Source organism: Chamaea fasciata, unplaced genomic scaffold, assembly GCF_029207755.1.
Source record: "Chamaea fasciata isolate MVZ Bird 193981 ecotype frontalis unplaced genomic scaffold, bChaFas1.0.hap1 SCAF_7, whole genome shotgun sequence".
In the NCBI taxonomy this organism is placed as follows: domain Eukaryota; kingdom Metazoa; phylum Chordata; class Aves; order Passeriformes; family Sylviidae; genus Chamaea; species Chamaea fasciata.
This window is the reverse complement of record NW_027094092.1, coordinates 55617696-55643183: the sequence shown is the minus strand read 5'-3', so window position 1 is coordinate 55643183 and position 25488 is coordinate 55617696. Positions and strand designations below refer to the sequence as shown.

At 45.0% G+C, this 25488-nt stretch overlaps 1 protein-coding gene across 1 annotated transcript in view; it reads left to right on the top strand.

Annotated features, from left to right (window-relative positions):
- Positions 1-5324, top strand: part of BRF1 (BRF1 RNA polymerase III transcription initiation factor subunit) — a 172939-nt gene extending 167615 nt beyond the window's left edge. The window contains exon 18 of the mRNA XM_066188970.1: positions 1648-5324. Within this exon, the coding sequence (XP_066045067.1) occupies positions 1648-1685 (38 nt within the window). The 3' untranslated portion in view covers positions 1686-5324. The remainder of the gene's footprint in view (positions 1-1647) is intronic.
- The last annotated feature ends 20164 nt before the right edge of the window (positions 5325-25488 follow it).

Genomic DNA, 25488 nt, shown 5'->3' with positions numbered 1-25488 from the left:
ATGTGTGCTAATTTCTTTGGGTTACCCAGCAAAGCCACTGGTTTAATTAGATTTCTTTGCTGGCAGGAAAAGGCAGTCTCCTCTCTGCTGTGGTTTTTCCTAGCTGGACACATCAACATTTATCCTTTATTAAAAACTTCCCTGTAGAAGTTAAGCTCTGAAAATACACAAAATTATTTTTAAAATGAGAGCTTCTAATTGTGGGTTGTGAAGACTCAAGAGATGGGAATAAGTTTCCTACTGAAATGTTATTTTCTGCAAAAATCGTTTCATCACTATTCATTTAGCTTTCGTGGACAATATGTATACATTTCGCAAAAGTGCCCGTTGCTTTTAAATTGATTTCTCTGCTGGAAAATAATTGCTGAACCGTAGGAAAAACAGTTTGTTGCCTGCATTTATTATTAGAATAACGTTCCCAAGAAAAGGCACCCATGTGGGGGAGGGTGGGTCTATGTTTATTAATAAACCCCCCACAAAAATAGAATAAAGGTCACTGAGTTTTTTTCTTTGTGAATGTTACTAATTTTGAACCATTCTGAGAACATTCCACTACTCCCTGTCTGGTCTGGACAACAGCTGAAAAATTAGAGTTAAAAAATAAAAATAAAAAGAAGGAAAGGAGTATTCCCAGAATTCGAATGCAGGTGTGCAGGGCTGCTCAGCACAACAAATAACTCTTTCCTAGCTGTTTCTCCATGGATTTTAAGCCTGTCTGCCTGGAATAACTACAGGAATTACAGATGGTGAACTTCACCCATTCTACACAAATCATTATAGATTACACTTACTTCTGCTTCAGAGCATTTGCTTGTCTCTTTGGGTGAGATGTTGCCCTGTATTGGATTTGGAATATAAAGTTTAACTTTCCTCTGTGCTCATATGTAATAATTATCCACAGGTTCATATACACGACAGAAAATATCTGTGTCAGTGCATTCAGAAGCACCCAGAAGAGAAATTGATGCATTAGAAACATATAGACTTGCCTTCTGACACACAGAACACAGTCTTTGCACTCAGCATTGTTTAAGAAAACAAAACAGGATTTAAAAATCTGGGCAAAAACCTTAAGTTTAGAAGTAAGAAGATAGGGGAGATCTGAGTCAGATGCATTGGTCGGGATTCATTCCATGACTCTTTTGATGTTGATGGGAACTCTGAGTTATCTCTGAACCCTTGAAATTTCAGCTCATAAATCCATGACTAATATAAACAAACCAGCTTTTTCCTTGGTGCCTATGTCTAGTGAAAAATGTGCCTACTTGTAAATGTAATGCTGCTGCTTATCAGCCACTGTGTGCCAAGTCACTTGTGACAATCAGGCTTGATCACCTAGTCTCTAAATTAAACCAAGTATTTCATATATACATGTGCCAAGTATCCTAAATGAGGGTCTAGTGACAAGTGAGAAGGGATATTTACACACACATGCTTAAAAATAATTTTATTTCATTGAGGGAAGTACATGTAAGAACTTATTTAGGCCTAAGAAAATAGATGATTTTTAAAATGCATGCCTAAGGCAAAACTTACCATGTAGTTACATAGCAAGAAAACAACCTTAAAGCAGCAATATTTCTATTGTGTCTTCCATCTGCCCGGAATATTTGCATTTTTATATGCCCTTGTCTTTGTGTGTTTCAGATTATGGCTGTGATATGGATGAAGAAGATGGCTATTAGCTCCATTTACTTCCAGGGGACATGGACTGTGTCTTGTTCTCAGCAAATCTTCGGTCTTCAAACTCTATGAATAGTGAAAGAAGCTGTCTATGGTCAGCAAATGCAGTCGAACAATCCTTACTTTTGTAAAGTGAATTCAAGGTTGGCATTGGGTCTGGTCAGTTTACATTGACCCATAACCCAGCAATAACCAGTTTGGATTCCTACTTGAATTTATTTTTATTTTGGTGGATCATAGTTGGAGAATTAAATTAATGAGAGTAATGTTTCCAGAGAACAAAAGAAAAGAGACAAAACAGAATGTGCATGAAGCCTGTGTGGCTGAAAGCTGCACATCTCTTATTTATGTGACTGCTTTAGGCATACTGCTGAAAGGGAGCAGATTGAAGGACAGGGCCTGTTGATTATTTGAGTACAGGAGCATTAGGTGTCTCATCATGCTACAACTGACAGAAAGAAATGTTTCCAACCTGGATTGTGAACGTGACCATGTTACTGTATACGAGCTCCCTTACCCCAACCCTATCAAAAGTTAATGGCAAGCTATATATTTGCAGAGCACTACTGGCTTTCTGAAACAGAGTAAATGCTTTATATTAATCAATTCATCGATTTCTTAAAATATCTGACAGTAGAAGGCAATGTTGGCAGTGAAGAATTGTCTTCCTCCGTGAGTCCGGTGTGGTTTTTGTGGAAGGAGGGAGAAGACTTGGATCAGGTAGGAAGTGTAGGGAGCAAGCAGGCAAAGATGCTGTGCTCATGAGCTGTTGCTGGGCATCCTTAGGGACAGCCAGGTGTTCTTCTAGGCTGGTGTTGCTGCAGGAGAGTCACTGGCTCTCTCTGTGGAGCTGCTCTTGCCTGACTAAGTTAGAGTGAATATCTGCTCCCAAGAGCTGCTGGTCTCTAAAACCAGTTGAAAGAAAGAGAAAGCTGAGCTTTTTAATAAATAAGCTAGCATCTGCTTTGACTGAATTTAATTTAATGTAATTTGCTTAACATTCACTGGGTAAATTAAAGGTCACCGTGCAGCAGTCTGACTTTCATGGCTCAAATCCCACCCTTGAACAGTCGTTGCTATGTAAATAAAGCTGGAGCTCGAGCCCTGTGTGCCCCGAAATGTCAGCAGGCAGGTCCTCTCTTACAGATAGCTCAGTTCTGGCAGTGCCATGAGAGCAGGGGTCAGGAGTGGAGCCCCTGTGGGCAGATCCCACCCTGGTGCCTCTGACCTGCTTTCCACTGGCACTGCTGGGCCCAAGGCTCTCGGCTCTGTGGGAAATGCACTGCGCTCTGGATCACACTCTTGATGTCTGCAGCTGATGTTTCCATCCCTCTCCCTTATCTGGTGACAATCATGAAAACTGCCATAGTTTAGTACTACTGCCATAGTGCTGCGGGCTTGTCTTAACACCAGGGAAAGATGGACATTTATCTTACCAGCATGGTTTCTGTTCAGCTGTGTCTCCTGGCCGGGTCTTCCTTCCTACCTATTTTGAGGAGCACTCGTTACTAAGGCACCATCCATCCTCCTGCTACAGAGAATGGCTCGTGGCAGGGAGAGAAGCAGCTTCAGGGTGCTCTGCCAGACAGGGTGATGATGGTGCTCACTTCTGAGGTCATCACCAAAGAGGGGAAGGGCCACACTGCCTTCCATAATTCCATTCTCTCTCCCTCTTGGTAGCTTGCATATGATGGATCATGCAAGTCGAGCAAGAGTGAGTGCTTTTTTTAGGGGCAGACTTGATACTTTTTGGCTGGTAAATATGGTTTGGTGGCTTGTATCTGTGAGGCATTTTTGATCCTTAGGAGTATTTCTGTAATGGCTTCTTAGAAGCAGAACTTGGTAACAAAATTGGTGTGGTAAGGCTACTGAAAAGAAGAGTTCTTCTGAACCAGATTCCAGTTACTTAGTTTGCAGCACTTAAATGGAAGGCAGAGATTCCCTATAATTCTTAAGAGAAAAGCTGGCATTTTCACCAAAAAGCTATAGATTTTTTTCTGATACTTTATAAATACTGCACAGAAACTGATACTGAGGAGATAAACCTTTCTACCTCTCTTTTATCTACACCATAAAAGTATGCCATAAGCAGACAGGTTTTTCTAAAAGTGGTTTGTTTTATCAAAGTCTGTGCTCTGCAAGTCTTTGAGACCATTGAGTTTGATTGTTTGGGTTTGAATTAATCTTCCATAGCACTGCTACAAATATACTCTCAGTATATTCTCAAGGCTTGGGTTTTATTCCAAGGTACACAGTATTCTCTATGCAGGAAATAAACATGCATAAATAAACATGTGTATGACTCATGTAGGTCGAGTGCTTTTCTCAAATGCAAGATGTTGGCTCTTAAAGAAACCGCTAAGATGAATATTGCTGAGGGTCTTTCCTGCAGTCCCGTGGTTTGTTCCCCCCCAAGGATACCAAACCTGCTTCCAGGGTAGTGAATGTTATGTGAGAGCTGAGAGCCCACCCAAATAACTGCAGCTAGGAAATTTGAATTTCAGTAGTACATTGTGTTGCTGAGAACATTGTTTTTTGCACTCCAAGTAGCGGGTTGCAGTTTTTGAATGCTCTCATGTGATTTGATTAGGAAAGGCCATCAGGCAATCTGCTGGAAGAGCAAGAAGAAAAAAAAAGACAGACCTACAATTCCATAGCATCTCAGTATTGCTGGTGAAGTTAATGGCATGGTTTCTGTACAGGATTCCTGAAGAAAGGATACTGGATAGGCAGACTTCACTCTGAGCTTCTTAAGCTATAGTGGTTATGTACATTCTTAATTTATTGGTGACTTACCGGGATTTTTATAATGTTCATTCCTTCTTCATTTAACTAAGCTCAGGAAATGTAAACAGATTTGAACATGCTAGTTTCTGTTTTTATAGCTAGTCATTAAAATGTAAAAAGATTAACACTGCATTAATTCTGTTTACTACTGTTGATGTATCTGGACAATTTTGTGTATAAGCCCAAATTCACTTGGAGTAATTTGGATCCTGCTTTTCTCAGGATTCTGATTATGATGTAAAAAGCTTATAAGGCTTCAACATTTGTTGTTCTTAGATCATCTTCCTTGAAGCCACACAAGCTGTGTATCATTGGGTTTGTTGCAGAAAGCACATCTCTTGCAAGTCACTTTGCTTGACAGGCAAAACCCTCCAGCTGTTGCATCCAGCTTGTCTGCCATGCAGCCTTTTAACACTCTGGTAGTGTGGGAGTAAAAAAGAAATAAGGAAAATAATGGGCTTCTTCACTGTGCTGAGTGCATTTTCAGTGTCTTAATCATCTATGACATTTCTTTAAAATCAGTGTGTTCAGTACAGCAACTTTTAAATGGTGCCAGACAGCCTTGTCTTGAGGGTTAGACATGTTCGTCTCCTTGCCATCCTGATGACTTGTTTGTGTTCTTTGGATTGCATTGAAACCCCAGTTGCAGATGTGTACAGTTAGAGTTTGCCTAATAAATGTTCTGTTTCTTATTTTTGTGTTGAATCCTCGCATTCAGTTCAGTTAGTGCCAAGGAAATGAAACCTTTTTGATGTAAGCATACATACCATCCTTCCACAACCACCAGTCATGTTAACCTTTTTTACTGTAATATATTTGCTGTAAATAAAAAAATAAAACCTTTATGTAGCCCATCTGTTACTGTGATTCTCTCCTGGTAATTTTTGATTTTTCTGTCTTTGTTCTTAAAAATGTTTGGTTTTGACTCTGCGTGGTTGGTTGGTCGTGGCCAAAATTTGTCATTTAGAGCTTTCTTTTGTCTTTAAAAGGGAAGACACAGCTAATCAGGCAAGTGTTTTTTACACGATACTGTTCCAGTGATGTAGATACTTTCTGTAAAGTGCATAACATTAACGAGGCTTTTCCACTAAGCTGTATAATTAACTGACTGTGGGAACAATATATGGTGTGTGTATTTAGTGGAACTGTTCCAGCGCTTGTTTCTGAAAGTTGTATCTTGATAAATAAGGTGTGTGCTGACTTAAAAATCATGTTATTTTATCAACATCTGGCTGCCACAGTTTGGAGACAAAAATCCACATCTGCCCTTTGTACAGATGCGTGTTTGCTCCTTTTAGTTTTTTGCTGGAAAAAGAGGTACTACTGGATCCTCAGGAGTGTCTTTTGCAAAGTTTTAGCCTATAAAAGGATGATTAACAGTAGATTTGATAAGGCAGTATGTGTCATTCCAGCAATTCACTGTGTTCCCATAGTGTGATCAAGGCACACTTCTGCTCTCATTGACATTGGGATGTTTTTATCTGAATTTCTCTTCAGCTGTTCCAGCCATTTTCACTGGGTGCTGGGAACTTCTCCAGCAATGTTCATCATGGATGCCCTCTCCCTGCTAACATCTGAGCTGTTAAAAAGTACTGAACCACCTTGGCCTCATATTTTCTGCTCTTCCCAAGCTCTTGGCTTTGTCCTGTAATTTTTCTCTTCTGTGCCACACCAGCCTTTCATAATGAACACCATTCTGTCCCCACAGCTGCATTCATCAAATATGCCTCCTTTAATGGTCTCAGAAGTTAAATAATGCTAATAAAGCTGAAATCTTACATGGCTTTATATTGCCTTCATTTGTCACCAGCAGGTCGTAGCGCATTTGTTCTTATATTCGTGTTTTGTAATGCAGAAGAAGCTGTTTGAGTTTTCTACTCCTATCTCATCTATAAGAAGAGTTACAGCACATTATTCAATATGTTTTTTTGCCCACCCTGATACCAGCAGTGATCTTGGTGAGTGGTGGTTGTTTAACAAAAGAGGTTAAGTACATGAGAAAGGAGGCTCAGTGAGAATTCAGGACTTAGGGCATAACAAATTTACTTGGTGAGTTGCTTCATTGTAATTATTTTTTTCTTACGGGACCTGTTGTGCATTCTCATGGAAATCAGGGAGGCACATAGAGTTCATAAAAATGCAAAATGAAATTCCCTTCTTGCCATGAGACTCCAGGAGCACAGGATTTAACGACTCGTAGCCTGAACTGCACATTTGTTATTGTGTGGGAGGGCAGCAAGTGGCACAGTCCTGGGCATGGGGATGGCAGTCATTGTGTTATCCATTTCTGTTGCCAGATTGCAGCAAGAAAGCTTTCTCCCTGCTCTCAATGCTCCTAGTAAAGTTTCTCAATTCTTTAAAAGCAGAAAAATACAGCAAGTTAAAGGAATTTGAACAAAGCGATGAAAAGAAACAGCACCAACACTGATTTCCAGGTAATTTTTCTCCAGTGCTCTTCTGTGGAAAAAGCAAAGGGAATTTGTATGCAGAGAGTAAGAGGGGCAAAAGCTGCATCTTGGCAGCAGCAGAGGTGAGGCAGTGTTGTCCATTTTCCACACAAGAGCTCTAGACTCTTGTGTTTCATGGTATATGCTGCATGATGTTCATGATTTATAGCCTGAGCTGTCCACTGGAGGGTATTGAAAGAGGTAGGACACCAAGCCAGATGAGGAAGAAGAGATGGTGAGGTATCATTGTTTCTCGAGTGGAAAAAAAAAAAAGGTATTAATTATTTAGAGTGAGTTTAAGGGTTGTAGTTTGATGTTAAGGAGAAAAGCTGCATTAAAACCAGAAAGATGAGGGAATATTCTTTGTAATGATGTGCACTGGACTGTGTAATAGGGAGTGAACATCAGGCAGGAAGAGTTTTGCTGGTTTACATCACTCAAAGATCTGTGCTGTTACCAGCAGTCTCTAGAGGTGGGAGCAGTAGTGAAGGAAGGGATAGAAGTGCTCTGGGGGAAAGCCAGAGTACTGTGGGTAAAACCAGTCCTGGAGTAAAACCAGATACTGTGCTAAGTCCAAAGCCCCTTCTTACTCTGTCAAGCCTTGCCTAATGAAGCAGCAAAGAGGTGTTATCTGTTCTGCTGCTTTTATTATAAATGGGGATGACTAAGGTTGTCAGAACTTTCTAGGTGGTCACAGACCTACTGTGACGTGGATGTGTTGTAATTGGATAATGGTTCTTCAGCACAGCATGGTGTCTGGGAAACAGATTAATCCTTGTATCAGCTGTGATTCATGCCTGTGCTCTGGGAGCTCAACTGAGGAGAGTCCAACACACACCAGCACCATTCAGGTAAGATTCATGGGTTGGCATGGCATAAAATACTGCTAAAGCAAATGTTTTCAAAACTCTAGTCACTGCTTTCAAGCAAATTCTTACGCAAGGCCACCGAAACATTGTTAGTTACTGCTGCACGCCGCATTAAATCAATAGGACCTACCATAAGCTCTGAGGTCTCCAACAGCAAATCAGCACAATGTGAATCATTGTGTTTTCTTTCTGGACCATCAGACACCATGAGGAGGAGTCTGAGTGTATTTTGTGCCTGTGGGAAGATGAAGGATCTTTTGTCTTGTTCGTCTTCCCAGTATAATTTATGTTGGTTCAGAGTTGCTGGCTGCACTGCATTAATAAAATGCCATCTGAAACACTTTTGGCCAGTGCTCTTGGCACACATGTGGGTGTGGACTTTCTGATCTCCCCTGGCCTCTTGGTGGGCAAAAGGTCTCTGTCAGCAGGGGTAGTGCCAGCCCTGTAAAGCTGCCCAGCACAGACCCCAGGTGTTGTCACTGCCTGTGGATGTAGCACAGAGTGAAGGGGGCTACACCAAATGTGAGACATGCCAGTACATCAGTCAGAAGATTACGAATTTTATGTGAGTGGGGAGAAGCCATTGCACTAATCGCTGTGCAGAGAGGTGGTTTAGGGGTCCCAAGGGCTGTGTTCAGCCCATTGATCAGTCCCATCTGTTAATCTACCACAGCAGGTATGAAGCTCAGAAGGAGATAAGCAATTAAGGCCATCTGTGGCACCTCAAGTGAAGATCAGCAGTAGGCAGGATGAAGACATAGCCATTACAGGACTCAGCAGAGCTTTGGAAGGCAGGCTGTAGCTCTGCCAGTGTAATTTCAAGCCTACTTTCACAGTTAGGCTTAGCTGTCTTTAAATTATTGGTTATATCTTAGGTTGATAGGACCATAGGGTGGGTTGCTATCCAACAAAGTGCTTTGGGGGGTTTTGGGGTGGGAAGTATGTGGGGTTTTTTAGGTTTCTCTCTCTGTTGCCATATTTTGCAAGGACCCTGCTTAGGATTGCAGTTTCCTTCTGAGCAGAGTCCTCAGTGCTCAGCAGGAGTAAGCAATCACTGCTGAGGAGCAGAGATGTTAAATAAGACAAAAAGCAGGGGAAAGCAGCACAGAAAATTGTGGTGAAACATGGGAGTGTGAAAGGATCAGTTGGTCCAGGTATCAAAGTCAGGGATGTCCCACATCAGAAGTGAAGAAGAGAGCAGCGAGTGGAGGAGACCTGGTCTGGTAATCTGTGGCCTGGAATTCCTCCTCATTTCAGCTCTGAGATCTGCTCTCTGTTCCCTAATACTGCCGAGGGGGGTAGTGGAACCATCTCAGATGGCTCCCCATGACTTCCCTTACTCCTTGCCATTAATTGCTCACAGGGGCATGAACCCAACTTGTGCTGCTCCTGCTGATGATTACAGACAGATCACAGCCTGATCATGCCCAGCTCTGTGACTCCACAGGAAAAGGGACTGGGATGTAATGGCAACAGCTCCTTTTCCTGGAAAGAGCAGTGCTGTCCCTTGGGGTTTCGCCCACGCCTTTGCTCTGAGTCTGGCTATTTGCTGTCCTTGGTGATCTCACCAAGATTTCTCATATCTTGTTCAATATCTGAGTAACTCAGAAAGTGAATGTGAGGGCTGAGGGATTCTAGAACACCAAGGGATTTTGGCAAGTGCACATAGACCCTTAGCATCAATGTTGTCTGTCCTTCTCTGTAATGTACCAGTCACTGGTATTTTTGGAAGAGAAGGATGTTGAGAAATAGTTCCAGGAAGTGCTGCTTTCAGTTGCTGTGTGTTAGGCAAATATCATGAGAATAGGAATTATGTTATTTGTACAAGGAATATTCAAGGGGCTGAAGTGTTCAGTCACATTAATGAGCCATGGGAGTGAACATCACCAGCTTTCTGTAGAAGAACAGCAGATTGCTGCCATTGTCTTTCTAAATACCTGTCCTATTTTCCCCTTTGTATATTTCATTATAAAATAAAATATTAAGGCTTTAAAAACTCTTCATTAACTAGCAGATGGTTTTGCAAGTCATTTTAATGAGATGAAGAAGACTTTAATGGCAGATATTTAAAGCTGTGTTTAGACAGACTATTCCATTGGAAAAAATCTAGTGGATGTTTTCTCCGTGTTTTTGGCAGAACCTGGCACCAGATTATGTACTAGGAAATAGAAGGAGATGATTTACACCAACCAGTTCCCTCCCAAGAGTGGTTTTACATCAGTGTAACGTTGTTGAGTTCCACAGTCACGCATTGATTCACAGAGGTGCAATGGGGGAGGAAAATACCATTAACTTGGTGCAGTTCAGGAGAAATAATACATTTCTTGTGTATTCACCTCATTCACTTGCTGCAGTCGCGACATTTTTTGGGAAGTTTAGAGGCCGCCCCCTGACAGGCAGGACAGCAGTGTGCCAACTCCTTCTGGACATCTCTGGGTATCAGCATCAGCAGCATGTGGGGATAAGATAAATGAGGTTGGAGAGCCCTGAGACCCTGTCCATGTGGGAAGGCCCTGTGAAAATCTGGCCTTCTTATCCCAGCCTCCCTAAATTTCCTGAGGCATAAGATGCTTGTGCTGAAAGCAGGTAGGAACATGGTTGACAAAAGTCCTTTCAAGGCCTTGATGGTTCTTCCAGTTCTATACTTCTCTCTTGAGCAACCAGTGCCACATTTTTAGGAGGTGCGAGATGCCTTACAGGAATATGGTCACATCCACAACAACCAGTCCCCGGCAAGAGGGGTTTATATCCCTTTAAACATGTGAATTCTTGTTGGGGTTGTTTGGTTTTGGTTTTTTTTTTTTTTTTTTTTTTTTTTTTTTTTTTTTTTTTTTTTTAATGTGAACAGTTGCTGACTCTCAGACCTGCTTCCTCCAAGGGTTGGTTTTGGCCATGCAGAGTCTCACAGGAGCAGGGAGAAGGGAGCATGTGCTGATTCATTTGCACAGCCAGAGGATCGACTGACCATGCACATATGAAGAGATGAATCATTCTTCACAAAAGCAATGAAAAATGCCTCCTGAATGAGTAATTGCCTCGCTATCTCCTTAGGCTGTCCAATTCTTTGTTCCTCCCCTGGACTGCTGACCATGTTACACCTGGCCAAGCTTCAGTGTCAGCTTTTTGCCCTGTTGGGGAGCTTTGTCTTCAGGTTTTTCTAGATCTGACTGATCCAATCTCAAAAGCATTTTTTCCAGATTTGGAAGAGCCTTATAGCTAAGCACAGGTCCTCAAGGAAAGCCTTCTCCTTTCTCTCCAGGGAGAGTGTGTAGGGTCAACTACACACCAGCAAGAAATAACATCTCTAATGTGTGTAGGAGCTGTAGTGAGTGATTTGTTAGAAATGCCCTGACCAATGCATAGAAGAGAAAACAGGACAGTTTGCTGGGATATTAACACTCAGCAGAGGAGAATTTCTCTACTTATGAGCCCTGAGGAAAATAACAGTTGCTCTGAAAAGCCCTGTGAGCTTCAAAGACTTGACATGAAGTTTCCTTCCTCAAAAAGCAGTGTTTCCCTGCCAACTGCTCCAACGAGGAGCTTGGGAAGCGGAGATCAGGGTAAACTGCCCTTCAGGATCCCAGTAGTGAAGGGATGTATCAAGGGAAGCACCAGCTCTTCATCTTCTCCCCTGCTTTGTGATATTAATACCGAATAGGAAACATCCTCTGTCATTTTGTCACCATCCCTGCAGTTATCCCCATTAGCTCCTGAGCAGCTCTTTGGGAACACAGACCCTTGTCATGTTCTGCTGCTTTCTCTCTCCAACATTTCTGTGGTATTTCTGTGGAGCCCCGTCCTGAAAGAAGGTTCACTTGCCAAGAGAAACACAATCCCTCCCTTTGCCAGGGACAGACAAGCAGCATCTCTGCCCCCTGCAGCAGATGCCCTGCGTGATGAGGGCTTCTCTCAGCCCTGGCACACAGCCTTCAAGTGGCCACAGGGCTGATGAACAGCAAATTGCCACCCACAGCGCTGTGATTCCTGCAGAATTCCAGTCAACCCACTCCTAGCAGCTCTGCCAGGCTTGGCACTGCAGAGGTTGAAGTTTCCAACTCTCAAATTGCAGTGCTGGCTTGTGTGGTGGCAAAGGGGCGAGAGGGAGCCCCGCATTTCAGCTGGGTGAGGAAACACCTTCGCAGTTGGGAAAGTTTCCATGCCAGGATGTTCGGGGAAGAAGCAGACCTGTGTCTCCATGGTCACAGAAAAATATACAGGGACTCACCTTCTTGCTCTGTTTTTACTGTGCACCTTTGATGTGGCCTATTTATCTCATTGACTTCCAAATTCACCATTCTGTGCTCTCAGGTGTGGCAGTGCCAGCCACACCCACAGATACACACGTGGCAGTCTACTGTCTAGGAACATTTTCCTTCATTTAAAGCCATTGTCTTAGCTTGGTGAATATAAAGGATCTGCTGGTGAGATGTTGGGACCGAGTGTCAATCCTGTAGGCACCAGGAACGAGGTGAGGAAATCGCATTCCCACCGGTCTCACCTTTCCTTTATAGTCCTAATTGTTCTGAGGAAAGGAAGGGAAAGGTTGGAGTGCCTCCCTTCTGCTATTAACCAGCCGTTGCGTGCCACAGAACAAAACAAAAAAGCTTTTAATGTATGGCCAGGCTGACCAGTCATGGTAAAATGTTGCACCATAAATATCTCAGATTAATAATTTGTTTATTTTCCCCTTCACAATAGGCAGGGGGAGCATTCGTGAGGCTGCTAAGCAGTGCTCAGTGCAGCTAAATTTGGCATTTAGAACACGCTCATGTGACAGGCATCACAAAAACTTTGTGAGGAATGAAGACAATGTGAAATGTCTGAAGCACATCAGAATAAATTGCAGCTGGCCTGTTTGCCCTGCACATTTATTGATGCTGCTGCTAGTTTCCTTCTCTGGCAGTTCCCACACTGAAGCTTCGGTAATAAAGTTGTGTCACATCCTGGTGCCTGTGCTTGTTTAATGTGGGCTCCATCAATGAAATCTGAAGTTCATGTGTGCCAAGTTAAGCCACATCCTGGATGCTGTGGCTCTCCTCCTGTCCCTTGGCTCACTGCTGTGGTGCCTGCGTCCATGTGCTGTGGCTTGGACTTATCAGAAGCCCTCCAGGAAGATTCCCAGGATGCTCTGATCCCTCCAGAAGTGACTAACTCTTTTGTAAATGATGCTTCACCTGAAAGATCTCATTGTTTTCAGGCACACCAGGGTGATGGGGAAAGGAAAGGGGAGTTAGTGTTCTTCCCTGGGGCAGGGGGTCACTAAAGGGCAGGGCAGGTACCTGAGGCTCCAGGGAACACTTGCATCCCACGGAGTACAAGCTGTCCTCATTTGAATTGAGGACAAAAACAACAGAAGGAATGGACTGAGTTCCTGAGTAAAAGAAAAAGTTTACAGGTGCCCTGGAAGGCTTCAAAGATGTGCTACGGGCACATGTGGAGGGTTCTTCTTTTCACGGTGAGATGTGTCATGGGGTCAGCTTGCAGGGGTGGCTTAAGGCACAGAGTAGGTGTGTGACTGGGAATGGGGGAGATGGTTCCCATGGCACGCTAGGGATGCTAGATGTCAATATTTTCTTGTTTAATTGCTCCCTGGATTTTGCAATCTCTTGTGATGGTGCTGCTTGAGTAAATGAGTGCTGTTTTTGATGTTTTGCTTAACCTGGCTAGTGTGAGCCAAGCATGATTGAAGGCACCTGTGTAACCCTCTGGCTGATCTCTCCCCGGAGCTGGGCAAACCTGTGAGCAGGACTCTGGGGCACGAATCCCAGGGCAACACCTTCCCTGGGTGATGGGGAATCCCTGTGGACTGTAGCAGAGCTCTGACTGCAGGTTTGTGAGAGGCCTTCAGCAAAGTCAAGGAAAACAAAAGAAGTTCATTTCTTCCCAAACAGGTCTCTGGAAGAGTTGTGCCTGTGATGGTGTGGAAGAATTACCTGCCATGTTTGTGGCTGTGGAGAGCAGAGGAAGGTGTGAGCTGCCCTGGAACGTGGCAGGGAGGTGCCCCTGCAGGAGCCCTGACTCTGGCTGGGTGGGCAGTATCCAAGTTAACCAAAGGCATGAAAATGTGTGGGGAGACACATCCCTGACCTTTGTGACACATGGAAGGTCTCATCATCTTGTGCTTTGTTTTCGCAAGGCTGTTGGGGTTAGAGACTTTTCCCTGCTGTTTATGACTGCTCAGTTTTATGGGGAGAACAGGACCCAGTTCTCTCAGGAAGGACAATTGGTCCCATCACAGTTCTACAGCAGGTTAATATTTCTTCTAAAATTCATGTGTGCATTGGTTTATGAAGTGAACACATTAGAGCCTTGTCAAGGGTGTCATCTGGGTCTCCCCTGACACACAGCCCCAAACTTTGCCCCTGCAGCCAACGACCCTCATTCCAATATCCCCTCTTCTCCTTCCTCTCCACCCCACACTTCCACATGGGGAACATCTCCTTTGCTTCCCGCTGGCTATTTCAGTCTGCAGCTTGCCTGGGTTGACCCTGGGGCTCCTCACTGGTGCTGCAGAACTGGGGCCATGGATGTGCTGCTGTGGGAGAAGAGTCCCAGTGTTCCAGTGCAGCTCCTGTCCCGGGGAAGTCAGGCTGGGGAAGTGGCCAGAGAGAGATGCACAAATCCCAGGATGTTTCCTGCTGCTGGAGTACTCTCTTCTGTGCAGAAAGACAGCTGCTGTGTTTGCTGCCCCCAGCTAAAGCTGTTTGGATAGATACAGACTGCATTTCTAAATGGGCAGTTTTCATCCACTTTTTAACACTAAACTCAGGCCCAGGGCGAAGCTGCTGTAGAAATTCCCATGGGAATTAGTGCAGAGTCAGAATAGGAGAGTCTTAAAGCTCCTCACAGTGTTTCCTAGAGCAGCAGTGGAAGGGGCTTGTATGTCAGCCTTAAACTGAGATTTCCTGTAATTTGTCGGTTTTCACAATTATACAATTATTAAAATGAGAATTTTCTCCATTTCTTTCCTTTGAATTTGCTGGATGCCATGAATCAGAAAGTGGCTGGAACAGTTATCTTGCTCCAATGTAATTTGATTCTCTTCCCCCAACCCCCTTAGTATTTGATGAGAAACCTTTGTATTTTCATGCTTTAATACAATCTGGCACATAATTACAAATGACTCATAGATAATCTTGGTCATGGAGCTCTCTGAAATTAGATGATAATTTAGCCTGGAATTTCTGTAGAAAGAACGAAGGAAAAGACAATTATAATTATTCTAATCAAGATATCTTTTTCTTTGCCTGGGGTATTGCTCTGTGAACTGCCAGAAGCCTGAAAGTGTTTTGACCATTTCTGCTGCTTGCTGTTTGCCAGGCAAACACTGCTGAGCACTGTGGAACTGCCTCGCTGTGAAATTCCCAAAAATGCTCCCGACAGAGAGAAGATGAGATGTGTGGGGGCATGACCACAGAGCTGAGAGCTGCTGGGGTGTGAGAGGGGCAGCCACTAAAAGGTTCTGTGTCAGGAGCTTTGTGCAAACCCTGGAGCAAAGAAGGGCATTTTGTGACGTCCACCACCGATTCTCACAGCATGGATGGAGGAACAGCAGCTGGCAGAAAGGAGGGCTGGATGCTCCTGTTTGCATCACTGGATCTTGTGCATCTTCCCTTCCTCAGGTGTTGGTTTAGGAGCTCCCAGTCACCTGCTGGGCTGTGGGGACAGCACAACAAGGCCAAGTGTAAGGTCCTGCACATGGGTCAGGACAATCCCAGAGACATGTTCTAACTGAGGAGAAAGTGGATGAAGAGCAGCCCTGAGGAGAAGGACTTGGGGCTTGGCTGACAAGAAGCTCACTGTGACCCAGCAATGTGTGCTCCCAGCCCAGAAGGGCAAACATAAACTGGGCTGGATCAAGGGCAATGTGGGCAGCAGGGTGAGGGGGGTAATTCTGCCCCTCTGCTCTGCTCTGCTCTGGTGAGACCACACCTGGAGCACTGTGTCCAGCTCTGGAGTCCCCCAACATAAGAAGGACATGGAGCTGTTGGAGCAAGTCCAGAGGAGGGTACAAAGATACTCAGAGGGCTGAGGCATCTGCTGAAGGAGACAGGCTGGGAGAGCTGGGATTGATCAGCCTGCAGAAGAGAAGGCACTGAGCTGACCTTAGAGCACACCAAAGGGGCTACAAGAGAATGGGAGAGGGACCTTTTATAAGGGCATCTTGATGGGACAAGAGGGAATGGATTTAAACTGAAAAAGGACAGATTTAGACCAAATATTGGGATGAAATTCCTTACTGTGAGGGTGGTGAGGCCCTGGCACAGGGTGCCCAGAGAAGCTGTGGATGCCCCATCCCTGGAAGTGTTCAAGGCCAGGTTGGATGGGGTTTGGAGTAAGTTGGACAAGTGGAAGGTGTCCCTGCCCATGGCACGGGATTTGGAACTAAATGATCTTCATTGTCCCAGTCCAAATCATGCTATGACTCTGTGACAGGACCCACCTTGCACAACAGAAACCATATCCTTATCCTCACTTCAGTGTCTGGGGCCCATTTGCAGAAGGGATGTCTGGCCCATGGGATGATGAGCAAGGGAGAGTCACCACAAAGTGCAGCCCCAAAGGGGAAGCAGTTGGCTGTCTGAGACTGACCCTGAACTACTTCATCTCATGTCCTGGTCACTCCTGTGATGTGACTAAATTAGAGCAGATTGGTAGGAAGCATTTATCTTAGGAGAGACTCAGAAGAGTGTGTCTTGTCTCACCCAGCAAAGGCAAAGAGGGGATCTGAGTTCAATCTAAAAATACTTCAAAGGGGCAGGCACCAGGGAAAATAGAAAGCAAAAAAACCCAAGGTTGCATAAGAATAAATAAGAATAAATTAACCATGAAGTAATCTAGGCTGAAAACTGGAAGGTTTGTTGGTATTCTGGAGAGTTTCTCCTGGTTTTATGTTCTGTTTATTTGGGAGAGGGACATAAAGGCTGCTCCCTCTGCATCCTAGAAAATGAGTCTGACATGTAATGACCAACATGTTCATGCCAACATCTCTGACTGTCCTGCTGCTGATTGCTTCTGGCAGCAACATAAAATGGATATGCATATGAACGATCCTGAGCCCTGCCCTGTACCTCTGACAGGCATCACCACCTTTCCATCCCACCTCCTGGGGCTGGCTCCTGGAAGTGTCTTCAATAGGGTCAAGCATTGGTGATGCAAAACCTCTCCTGCTTAGAAACCAAGAGATGCTGGGCCAACAGAAAAGCCAATTAAAGTGAATGCAGCAATGTCACGGGAAGAGGGATGTGATTGCACTGATTTTCATGATCACTCTTAGCATTAACTAGGTTAAATACTGGTTTTGATCTGTGGTGTGTCCAGGTTTCTCAGCCAGCTGTCCTCCTGTGGAGCAGCATCCAGGCCCCACAGGGCCAATACCAGGTGAGGGGGATTCCAGGTGGCTCCAGCCCCTGGGAGATGGATGTCTCTGGCATGCAGATCCCCTGCAGCACCCAGTCCATGAGCTTTGCCTTGTCTGTGGGCCCAGTGGAGGGCTGGCAGGGTGAAAGCAATGAGCACGTCTCCCGCCCCTCACACTGCGGGTGCCAAGTGCTGCTTGCACACATGAAACTGTGTGTTAACAGCTGAAATCTCACCTCCTTTTTTTTTTTTTCCCTCCTGCACCTTTATAGCTCTTGGCTTTTTCCCTGCCAGCTCTTTTCCCACCTACCACTTCCTAGCACACATCACATTGCAGGGTCACACCAATCACTTGGAAAAGAAGCCACTGATGGGGACTGGGCAAAAGTCTCCCTAAAAGGAACTTGACCTATTTCGCATTTATTTCTTTCTCAAGCAAAAACTTTGCCTTGCTTCCTCAGTTATGGTGGCATTTCCAGGTGTGTGCCAGGGTGCCACAGCAGCAGAGCTGGCAAACAAAGGCAAGGTGAGATGCTGTGGATGGGCAAGGATAAAACTCAGGAATGCTAATGTACTGTGGAAGCCACTCTGAGGCCAGGAAGGTGATAACACTCAGTTAATTCTGTTTGCCAAGCCACCATCTGATTTTGCAGCTGTGTCCCCAGCTTGGGTTCAAACCCTGCCAGCAGTGATATCCCAGCCAGCACTCTCCCTCCCTGTGCTGCCACAGGCACTGCCAGGGATGAGGGCAAAGGGGCTCTGCTGGAATGAACGAAACAGGAATTTCCCAACTTGCATTAAAATCCTCCACCCTAAATGGGGTTATCTTCCTTTTGTAGGAGCTCAGGTTCTTGGGGATAAGCCCTGCCATCCCCAGTCCTGATGCACTGGGGTAGCATCTTCCTGCTGCGCCAGCTCAATTTGTGCCTGCAAAACAGTTAAGCCTGAATGTTTACTCCTGCTGTAGGATTATGCAGGCAGCACTGTTATTCTGATGGAGCTCATCCCTTTACCCCCAGGAAAGCAGCCAGAGGAGGCTCAGATGGCTGGGGGAAGCATTTTATCCTTATTTTGCTATGGTGCTGTGCTGCCAGCAAGTGGGACAGGACTGGCCTGGGGCTGGGCCAGCACAGAGGCTCGAGGAAACAAAACAGTGGTAGATTTCATGTTTTCCCTTGTATTTATTAACTGCACACTCAGGGCAGGCTGTGAAGATGGGGAGGGCTATCAGCTCTGCCATGTGGATGAGCTGGGATCCCCTCAGGACACTGCTCTTCTGGAGCACCATTCCTGTGAAGAAAGGCTGAGAGAGTTGGGATTGTTGAGCCTGGAGGAGAGAAGGATTTGAAGAAATTTTACAGCACCTTCCAGTACCTAAATAAGGAGAGCTGCAGAGGGACTTTTTACAAGGGCATGGAGTGACAGAACAAGGGGGAATGGCTTCAAACTGAGAGAGGATAAGTTTAGACTGGATAGTAGGAAGAAATGTCTTTACTGTGAGGGTGGTGAGACTGTGGAACAGGTTGCCCAGAAAAGCTGTGGATGCTGCATCTCTGGTAGTGTTCAAGGCCAGGCTGGATGTGACCCTGAGCAACCTGGTCTGGAGGAAGATGTCCCTGCACACAGCCAGGGGGGTTGGCACTAGAAGAATCTTTAAGCTCCCTTCTGACACAAACCAATCTGTGATTCTCTGATTCTATGACGCACATTTTTTTTTTTTTTTTTTAAACGTACCTGCGAACCCTCATTAACTCAGCAACAGCACGAACAAACTGGGAAGCAGCTTGCAAGGGGAGGGCCTGCTCTGCCAGGGGTTTCTCAGGGCTGTCCTGCTTCCTGAAGCCTGTCAGAGTCAGGTTTAAGATCCCGTCGAAGTAGCAGGAGACTAAAGTCTCTGATGGATGCAAAAATAGCAAGATCAGAGAAAAATGCAATTGGATTCGGAGCAGCTGCTGGGAAACAGATTCTTTGCAATAAACTGAAACGCTCTTAGCACTTGATGTTTGTGCACTACAGTGAAAACATCCCTGGTACAGAAGGTTTATTTTAACTACAGAGGACACAACCTGTCAAACGAACGCACAGCTCCTGATTTGATCTGGTTCATTTTCGTGTGTGTGTTTTTTCTGCTCCTTGGCAGCTCTTGTGGGGCTTGTTGAGGCTGATTTACTTGTGCTTTTGGAAGGTGGGCTGTATGGGAAGCCACAGCTTCTGATCCCCATGTGGAGATGCGTTATCAGACAGGACGGAAGAATAAGCAGGGTGATGATGGATGTTCAGATTTGCCAGCTGACCTAAAACACTGAAGGGGAGAAAAAAAAAAAAGTTGTTCTAAACATTCTGTTTGAACTCAATCCAGATATCTGATTTCACTTCAGAGGAACTGTGTATTATTTAATATTTACTACACATACACGCACACACCTGAAATGTAAGTTACATTTAATGCACACTTGCTCCAGTATTTATAGTAAGGGATCATGTGTAAACTTTTGAAACATTGCTTCACAAAGAAAAGTTAATTTAAAGCAAAATGTTAATACTGTAGTCAAACTTCCCTTTGTCAGACAACACTTCCAGCTCCCTTTCGCTTTAACCAGCCTGACATGCATCTGTGAACTCTTTGGGTCTGTCTGAATCTGCATTTTCAATTGCATAAGCTCTGAACAAAGAATTTCCTTCCTGCATTAGAGAAAGCTGCTCTGCATCCTCTGCCCCCAACACCAGCAGATGCCCCTGCTCCCCTCCTGCCTTTTGTTCTTGTCTGGAAGTTTTTTGCATGACTCCTTTGGTACAGAAGCAATACCGGAGTGTAAAATAAGAAATCACTGTTCTGAATTGAAGCACTTGGTGTTTTCGGGGTGCAGCTGGGGCTTTACAGTGCTCCCTGCTCCTGGCTGAGCTCACATCTCTGTGGGTCTAACTTCTGATTGTCGTCTTGCTGACTTCTGAAGGAGAAAATTAATAGGCAGGACGCCAACAGCTTTATAGAGGTGGGACTTAGTGACAGAAAGGGACTTTGGCGGTGCTGTGAAAGGAAAATTATTTCTATACAATTTAACATGAATCAATGTCTTTTGAAGATGAAAAAAAAAAATCCATCACAACAAAACACCACCACCTGAGGACTGAAAAAAAGAAAATGTGTTTGCTTTTAGCATGGTGGTGGTACTGCTGTTCAGTAGTGGATGCTGGAGACTGATGTTTTCTCTGCACAGGCTGGAAGTGACCCACATCTTCTCTGGTGCAGGGATCTGAGCAGAAGCAGGGTTAGGGGGGCTCTGTAGACATGGCTGAGTGAGGTGTCAGGCCCACTTGGCCCCAGACTGGCTGCCCTGTGCTTTCATGGTTTGGTTTGAGACACTTTCTAGACTGCTGGCACAGAGGTGTGGAAAAGGGGGGTGGCCAGGTGGTATTCTCTTTCCACTTTGTCTGAAGGCAGCACCATCTCTTCTTCAGGAAACCTCCTCCATGTGTAACACTTTCCTCTGTGAGAAATGTACAGGGATGTGCATGTGCTCAGCCCACCGCACACAGATTTGGGGGTGAACCTCAGCAGCCTGTCAGCAGGGAAAACATTTTCCCACTCTGTGGACCCAACTCCGTATTGTGCAGAGGGTAATTCTACCTGGCGTCCCTCTTTCTCAGCCCTTCTGTTACCCTCAAATTCCTGTGATTAATTATCTTTTCCTATGAAAATCCTACCCAGAACATGGCAAGCCAGGAGCGGGAAGTGATTGCTCATAGAAACCTATCTAAATTGCTGAACTGGTACCAACCCAATGACAAAGGTGATTTTGACTAATGCTCCTACCTGAGGCAGAAGCTCCAGCACTTTGAGGAGCAGAATAGCTCAGCCAGCAGGTACCTGACTGCAAAATTAATGACTGATTCTCAGTTCTATATTTACTTTAAGGTGTCACCTTCATTTTGCTTTCCCTTGTACCTCCCAGCTCAGGGATAACTGGGTTCAGAGGAGGTGACTCTCACTCAGGGAAGAAAACTATAACAGCCTCTTGCAGCATCATCATCCATGGACCTTGGGAAGCTCTGTGGAGGCACAAGTAGCTCTTCAGGCCCCAGGAGCAGATGCTGAGGGATGAATTTCAGAGGGAAGAGATCATGGCTGGGCAGATGCAGTAAGTTCACAGGCAGAGAGAGATTTTCTTTTAAATTTGATTTATGATAAGTGGAGAAAGGACGGGACTTCCCAAAGCAGCTAAGGGAATTAGGTGCCTGATTCCCATTGATTTCCCTCTGACAGAGATTAATGCACTGTTTTCCACTTTGCAATGTACCCAGATGCGTTGGCAGGGCAGGATAATATATCAATCAGTGAGTCATCTGTCTGCTTGCTAACTCCCATGAATGGCAGGAGGATATTTTACATTAGGCTCTGGATTGGGCTTTTGTCTGCTAATCATATTTTGGGTCGTGTTGTGTTGGTTGCTTTCCTTTTTGGTGACTGCAAGGTGTGTTTGCAGGGGTTCCTGGGGCACCAACAGTGAGCAAGGCTGATCCCTGGAGTGGCTTTTTTTTTCATGGGGTGAGGCAGCAGCAGGTTTTAGAGAGGGGAACATCTCCAGTTCATTTTCATTTCCCCAAATTCACCAGAATCGCAGGAAGAATAATTGGACTAAATGATATTTTCCAACCACCTTAGGCACTTTGCTGAGGCTGCATTTGCATGACAGAGCTTTTTATTTCCCACCTTCTGATGCTCAGCAGGAGAGGGACATTATTGTCACTAGAATATTCCCGATTCAGTGAAATTTGAGTGGGCTAATTAAATAATGTAAAAACCTTGCCAAAGCCCAACACTTTTGCGTGAACGGAAACGGCATGGCGTCCCCTCTCTTTATTTAAATGGGAGGAGAGGAAATATGTGAGTCTAATGAACTCTATAAGTTCCTGTGGCTTATTCTGAGCAAAGCAAACCTTTAGCACTATTTGCATTATTAATATCCCAGATGGGCAAACTGGCTGATACTTGACACCAAATAAAAATCGCATGGAAAAACTTTATTAACCTCTTCCTGTTGTCTTGGTGAGATTTCTCCTCAGTCTCAGGGAGTGAACACTGCTCTTTGGAAACGTGCTGGACATGGTGAGCTCTTTCTGTCTGTATAACTTTCATATTCTGTTTGTTTAAGGACTGGAAGTTCTGGCCTTGGAAGTTAATACCCAGCTCCCATTCATGACAGTTGACTTTGGATGAGGCACATGTTGCTCCAGGTCTTTCTAGAGAGGGATGTGAACTTCCATCTTGGCAGAAGGAAGCAACCAAACCTCAGTTCTCACCAGAGCACCACAGTTTGGTTTTTTTTTTTTTGCTTTTCAGGGAAATACGAAGCATTTGCACGCTCCTCAGTGTCTCTGCTACTTCTGAAAACCCTTTCTGCTCACCAGGTGCCTTTGTGGGACCAATGGTTTCTCCAGGGTCCCTGAGGGCTCAGCTGACCAGATCTAGATGTGACAGAAACAGGGACACGTCAGGGTCAGATCACAATGCCCTGCTCTGCCCTGACACTGTCTGAGCTCTGAACCTCTGATATGATCCGGGTTAAAGATATCCTTTTTGGACACATGTTCTTTTAACCCTAGGTTAAAACCAGATCAAACCCAGGGTAATTTCAGTGGCCTTGTTTGCAACTGGAGCTGTGGGGTCTGATGGGAAGGAGGAACTTCAGAAACTGGATTTTCTGCCAAAAACTGGAGGCTTCTTAATCTTCACCCCCCCAGATGTAGCAGAACTGCCTCCTCATCAGAGCAGGCACAGGAGGCCCAAAACATAACTTGTCTGAGGGGCCACACTTTGGTCTGCAAACTGAGGATGCTGCAATTTTCCTCACCCCTCCTTTATCTGTCTGGCTGATGGAGACTGTAAACCCAGGGGACTGGATGTGGTATCACAGGAGGTGCCTGTGGACTTCTGTGGAGCATCTGGAAACACTGCTATGTCCAGGCAGGAACTATAAGAGAAACCTCAAGCTCAAATTTATAAATAGCTAACAAGGATCCCACGATTTCCCAGAGGGTAGATGTGGGATCATCCCAGCCCCTGGTACATTAGGTAGCCTCTGGAGAAATGATGTCCCTTGCTATCCAGAGCTCTGGATTAGGAGCCTGGCAGGTTAGATTTGCACTAAGAAGATGTCTCATGGTTTGGTGGTTTGTTTTTTTTTTTTTTTCCTGTACAACATGTGAGATGTGGTGAGAAGAAATGCTCGAATCATTCTCTGCCCAGATTGCTGTTACAAGTGAGTGCCTGAGGCTGAATGTTTCTGAGTGATTTCACTGTCCAGTCAGAACTGTTGATTCTGCTCCATCAGGTGCTGGCAGCTTGCTGGATGTGCTAAGAATTGCTGCGATTTTAAAAGGCCTTTAATATATAGTCTGTCCTTGCCAGTGCTCTGAGAAACTTTGTGAGGTTCCCAGAAGGTCAGACAGAGCTTGGAAATGTCCTGAAATATTTGTCCCAAAATCTTTGCTGGAATAAGGGCTGCTCCTCTGGTTTCAGGCTCTGTCCAAGAAGGCTCTGTAGCTGCCTGCCAGCCCCTCCGAGGTCCTTGGCTGCAAAGTGTGTGTGTGTGTGCTTGCTTCTAAATGAATGAATAACATTGTTAAAGCCAATAAGGACATCCATGTGCCTGGCACTCGGTTTGTTTAATGCTCTGCTTTCAGTTAGGGTTTGATGTTTTATCAGCCTCCCTTTGTGCTTCTGCAGACTCGTCCCTGCTCCTGTGTCTGCTCCAAGTCCCCGCTCCCCATCCCGTGGTGGGCTGTGCATCCCTCCCTGCCTCCCTCCCTCTCTCCACCAGCAGCACGGGCCCCCTCTGCCTTCCTTGCTGCAGGACATTCTGTGCAGTGCAAGGGAAGAATGAGCATCCCCCGTGCTGTTCCCCAGCTCCAGTCAGTGACCACATAACTCAGAGACCAGAGAAAGGATGATGGTGCAAACGTGATCAGACAGGAGGCGATGAACTGAGGAGAAGCATTATTAAAACTGCAGCAGCTGCAGGTTGAGCTGTGCATGGAAGTTTGTAGGGATCCTGCTTCTGGCCTCTTCCTGAACCTGGCAGTCATTTTGAGGGGTCACATAATACCCTGCCATAGGTCACAGAAAATTCTTTGACACCCTGTATCACTCAGGACTTTTTTTTTTTTTTTTTTAAAGAAGAGTAAATGCATCAGAAAAGGTGCAGAGGAGGCTGAGTAAATCAGCAATGCTGAAGTCCCTGCAACAGCAATTTCTTTTGTATCCCACCCCAGAAGCTGCCTGTGTTACAGAGGGGGCAAGAAAGTCCTTGCAGTCTCTGCCAGTCTGATCGCTTGACTCTGGAGACAAGTTTAACTCCAAGAGACTTGGAGGCTGAAGGAAAACTTTTTGTCCTAAAGCTGCCTTCTCTGCTGGGCCAGTTCTCATCCTCCCCTTTTATGTGCTTTCTGCTATTTTTATCTGGCACACAGGTTTGCTGAGTAAGAGAGCCCTCAGTCACTACTAATCAGCAGCCTCCCCAATCATGTCTGGATAAATAGAAGTGTAACATATGCCCCAAATGGCAGAAGAACTGGAAAACTTCGGTGACTAATCACTGTGAGAGGGTGCATCACAGACACCAGAGCCATTTCTGCTAAGCTCAGGCTAAAATCCCAGGGCAAATGCTATTTATGTTGTACAGCACTTCAGAGGCAGCCCTGCAAGAAAGCAGATAGAGATGAAGGTCAGACCAGGCCTTTTAAACACTACATTACTTAAATGGCTTTTCCTGCCTCAGCTGTCTTGCTCTGAGATTAGCCCAACTCCAAATGAGGAGGGTTTTTTTCCCTGTCACAGTAAATCCCATGCATATTTCTGTGCTGGTTCTGAGGCTGGGAGATGCAGAGCTGTCCTGTACATTTCCAAACAATTCCTCAAGCTGAACACTTGGCTGGGAGATCCCTTCTGAAATAGTTAACGATTGCAACATCTCCCCAAATTGCATCAATCCTTTGATCTCCTTGGTGTTTGAAAAAACCCAGCAACTCATTTTCTAAATTGCTGTCAAGTCTTTAATTTTTCAGATACCTAAAGCTGACATGTGAACACACCCATGTCTATAGCATAACCTTGGCTTCTCTGAATTTATGAGAAGCTTGGCGAAATTTGAATGATTGAGTTACTGAAATAACTTTCAGTGTAATTATCATGCATTGCCTTTCCAGGTACCAGGGAAATTGGATAATTGAAGTTCAGGTGACGGAGGTTGCAGAGCTCTTTGTAAAAGCATGGAGCGTCCACTGCAGCTCTTTGAAGAAACTTCATTGAAATCAACCGAGCAGCATATGAAAACACAGAGTGG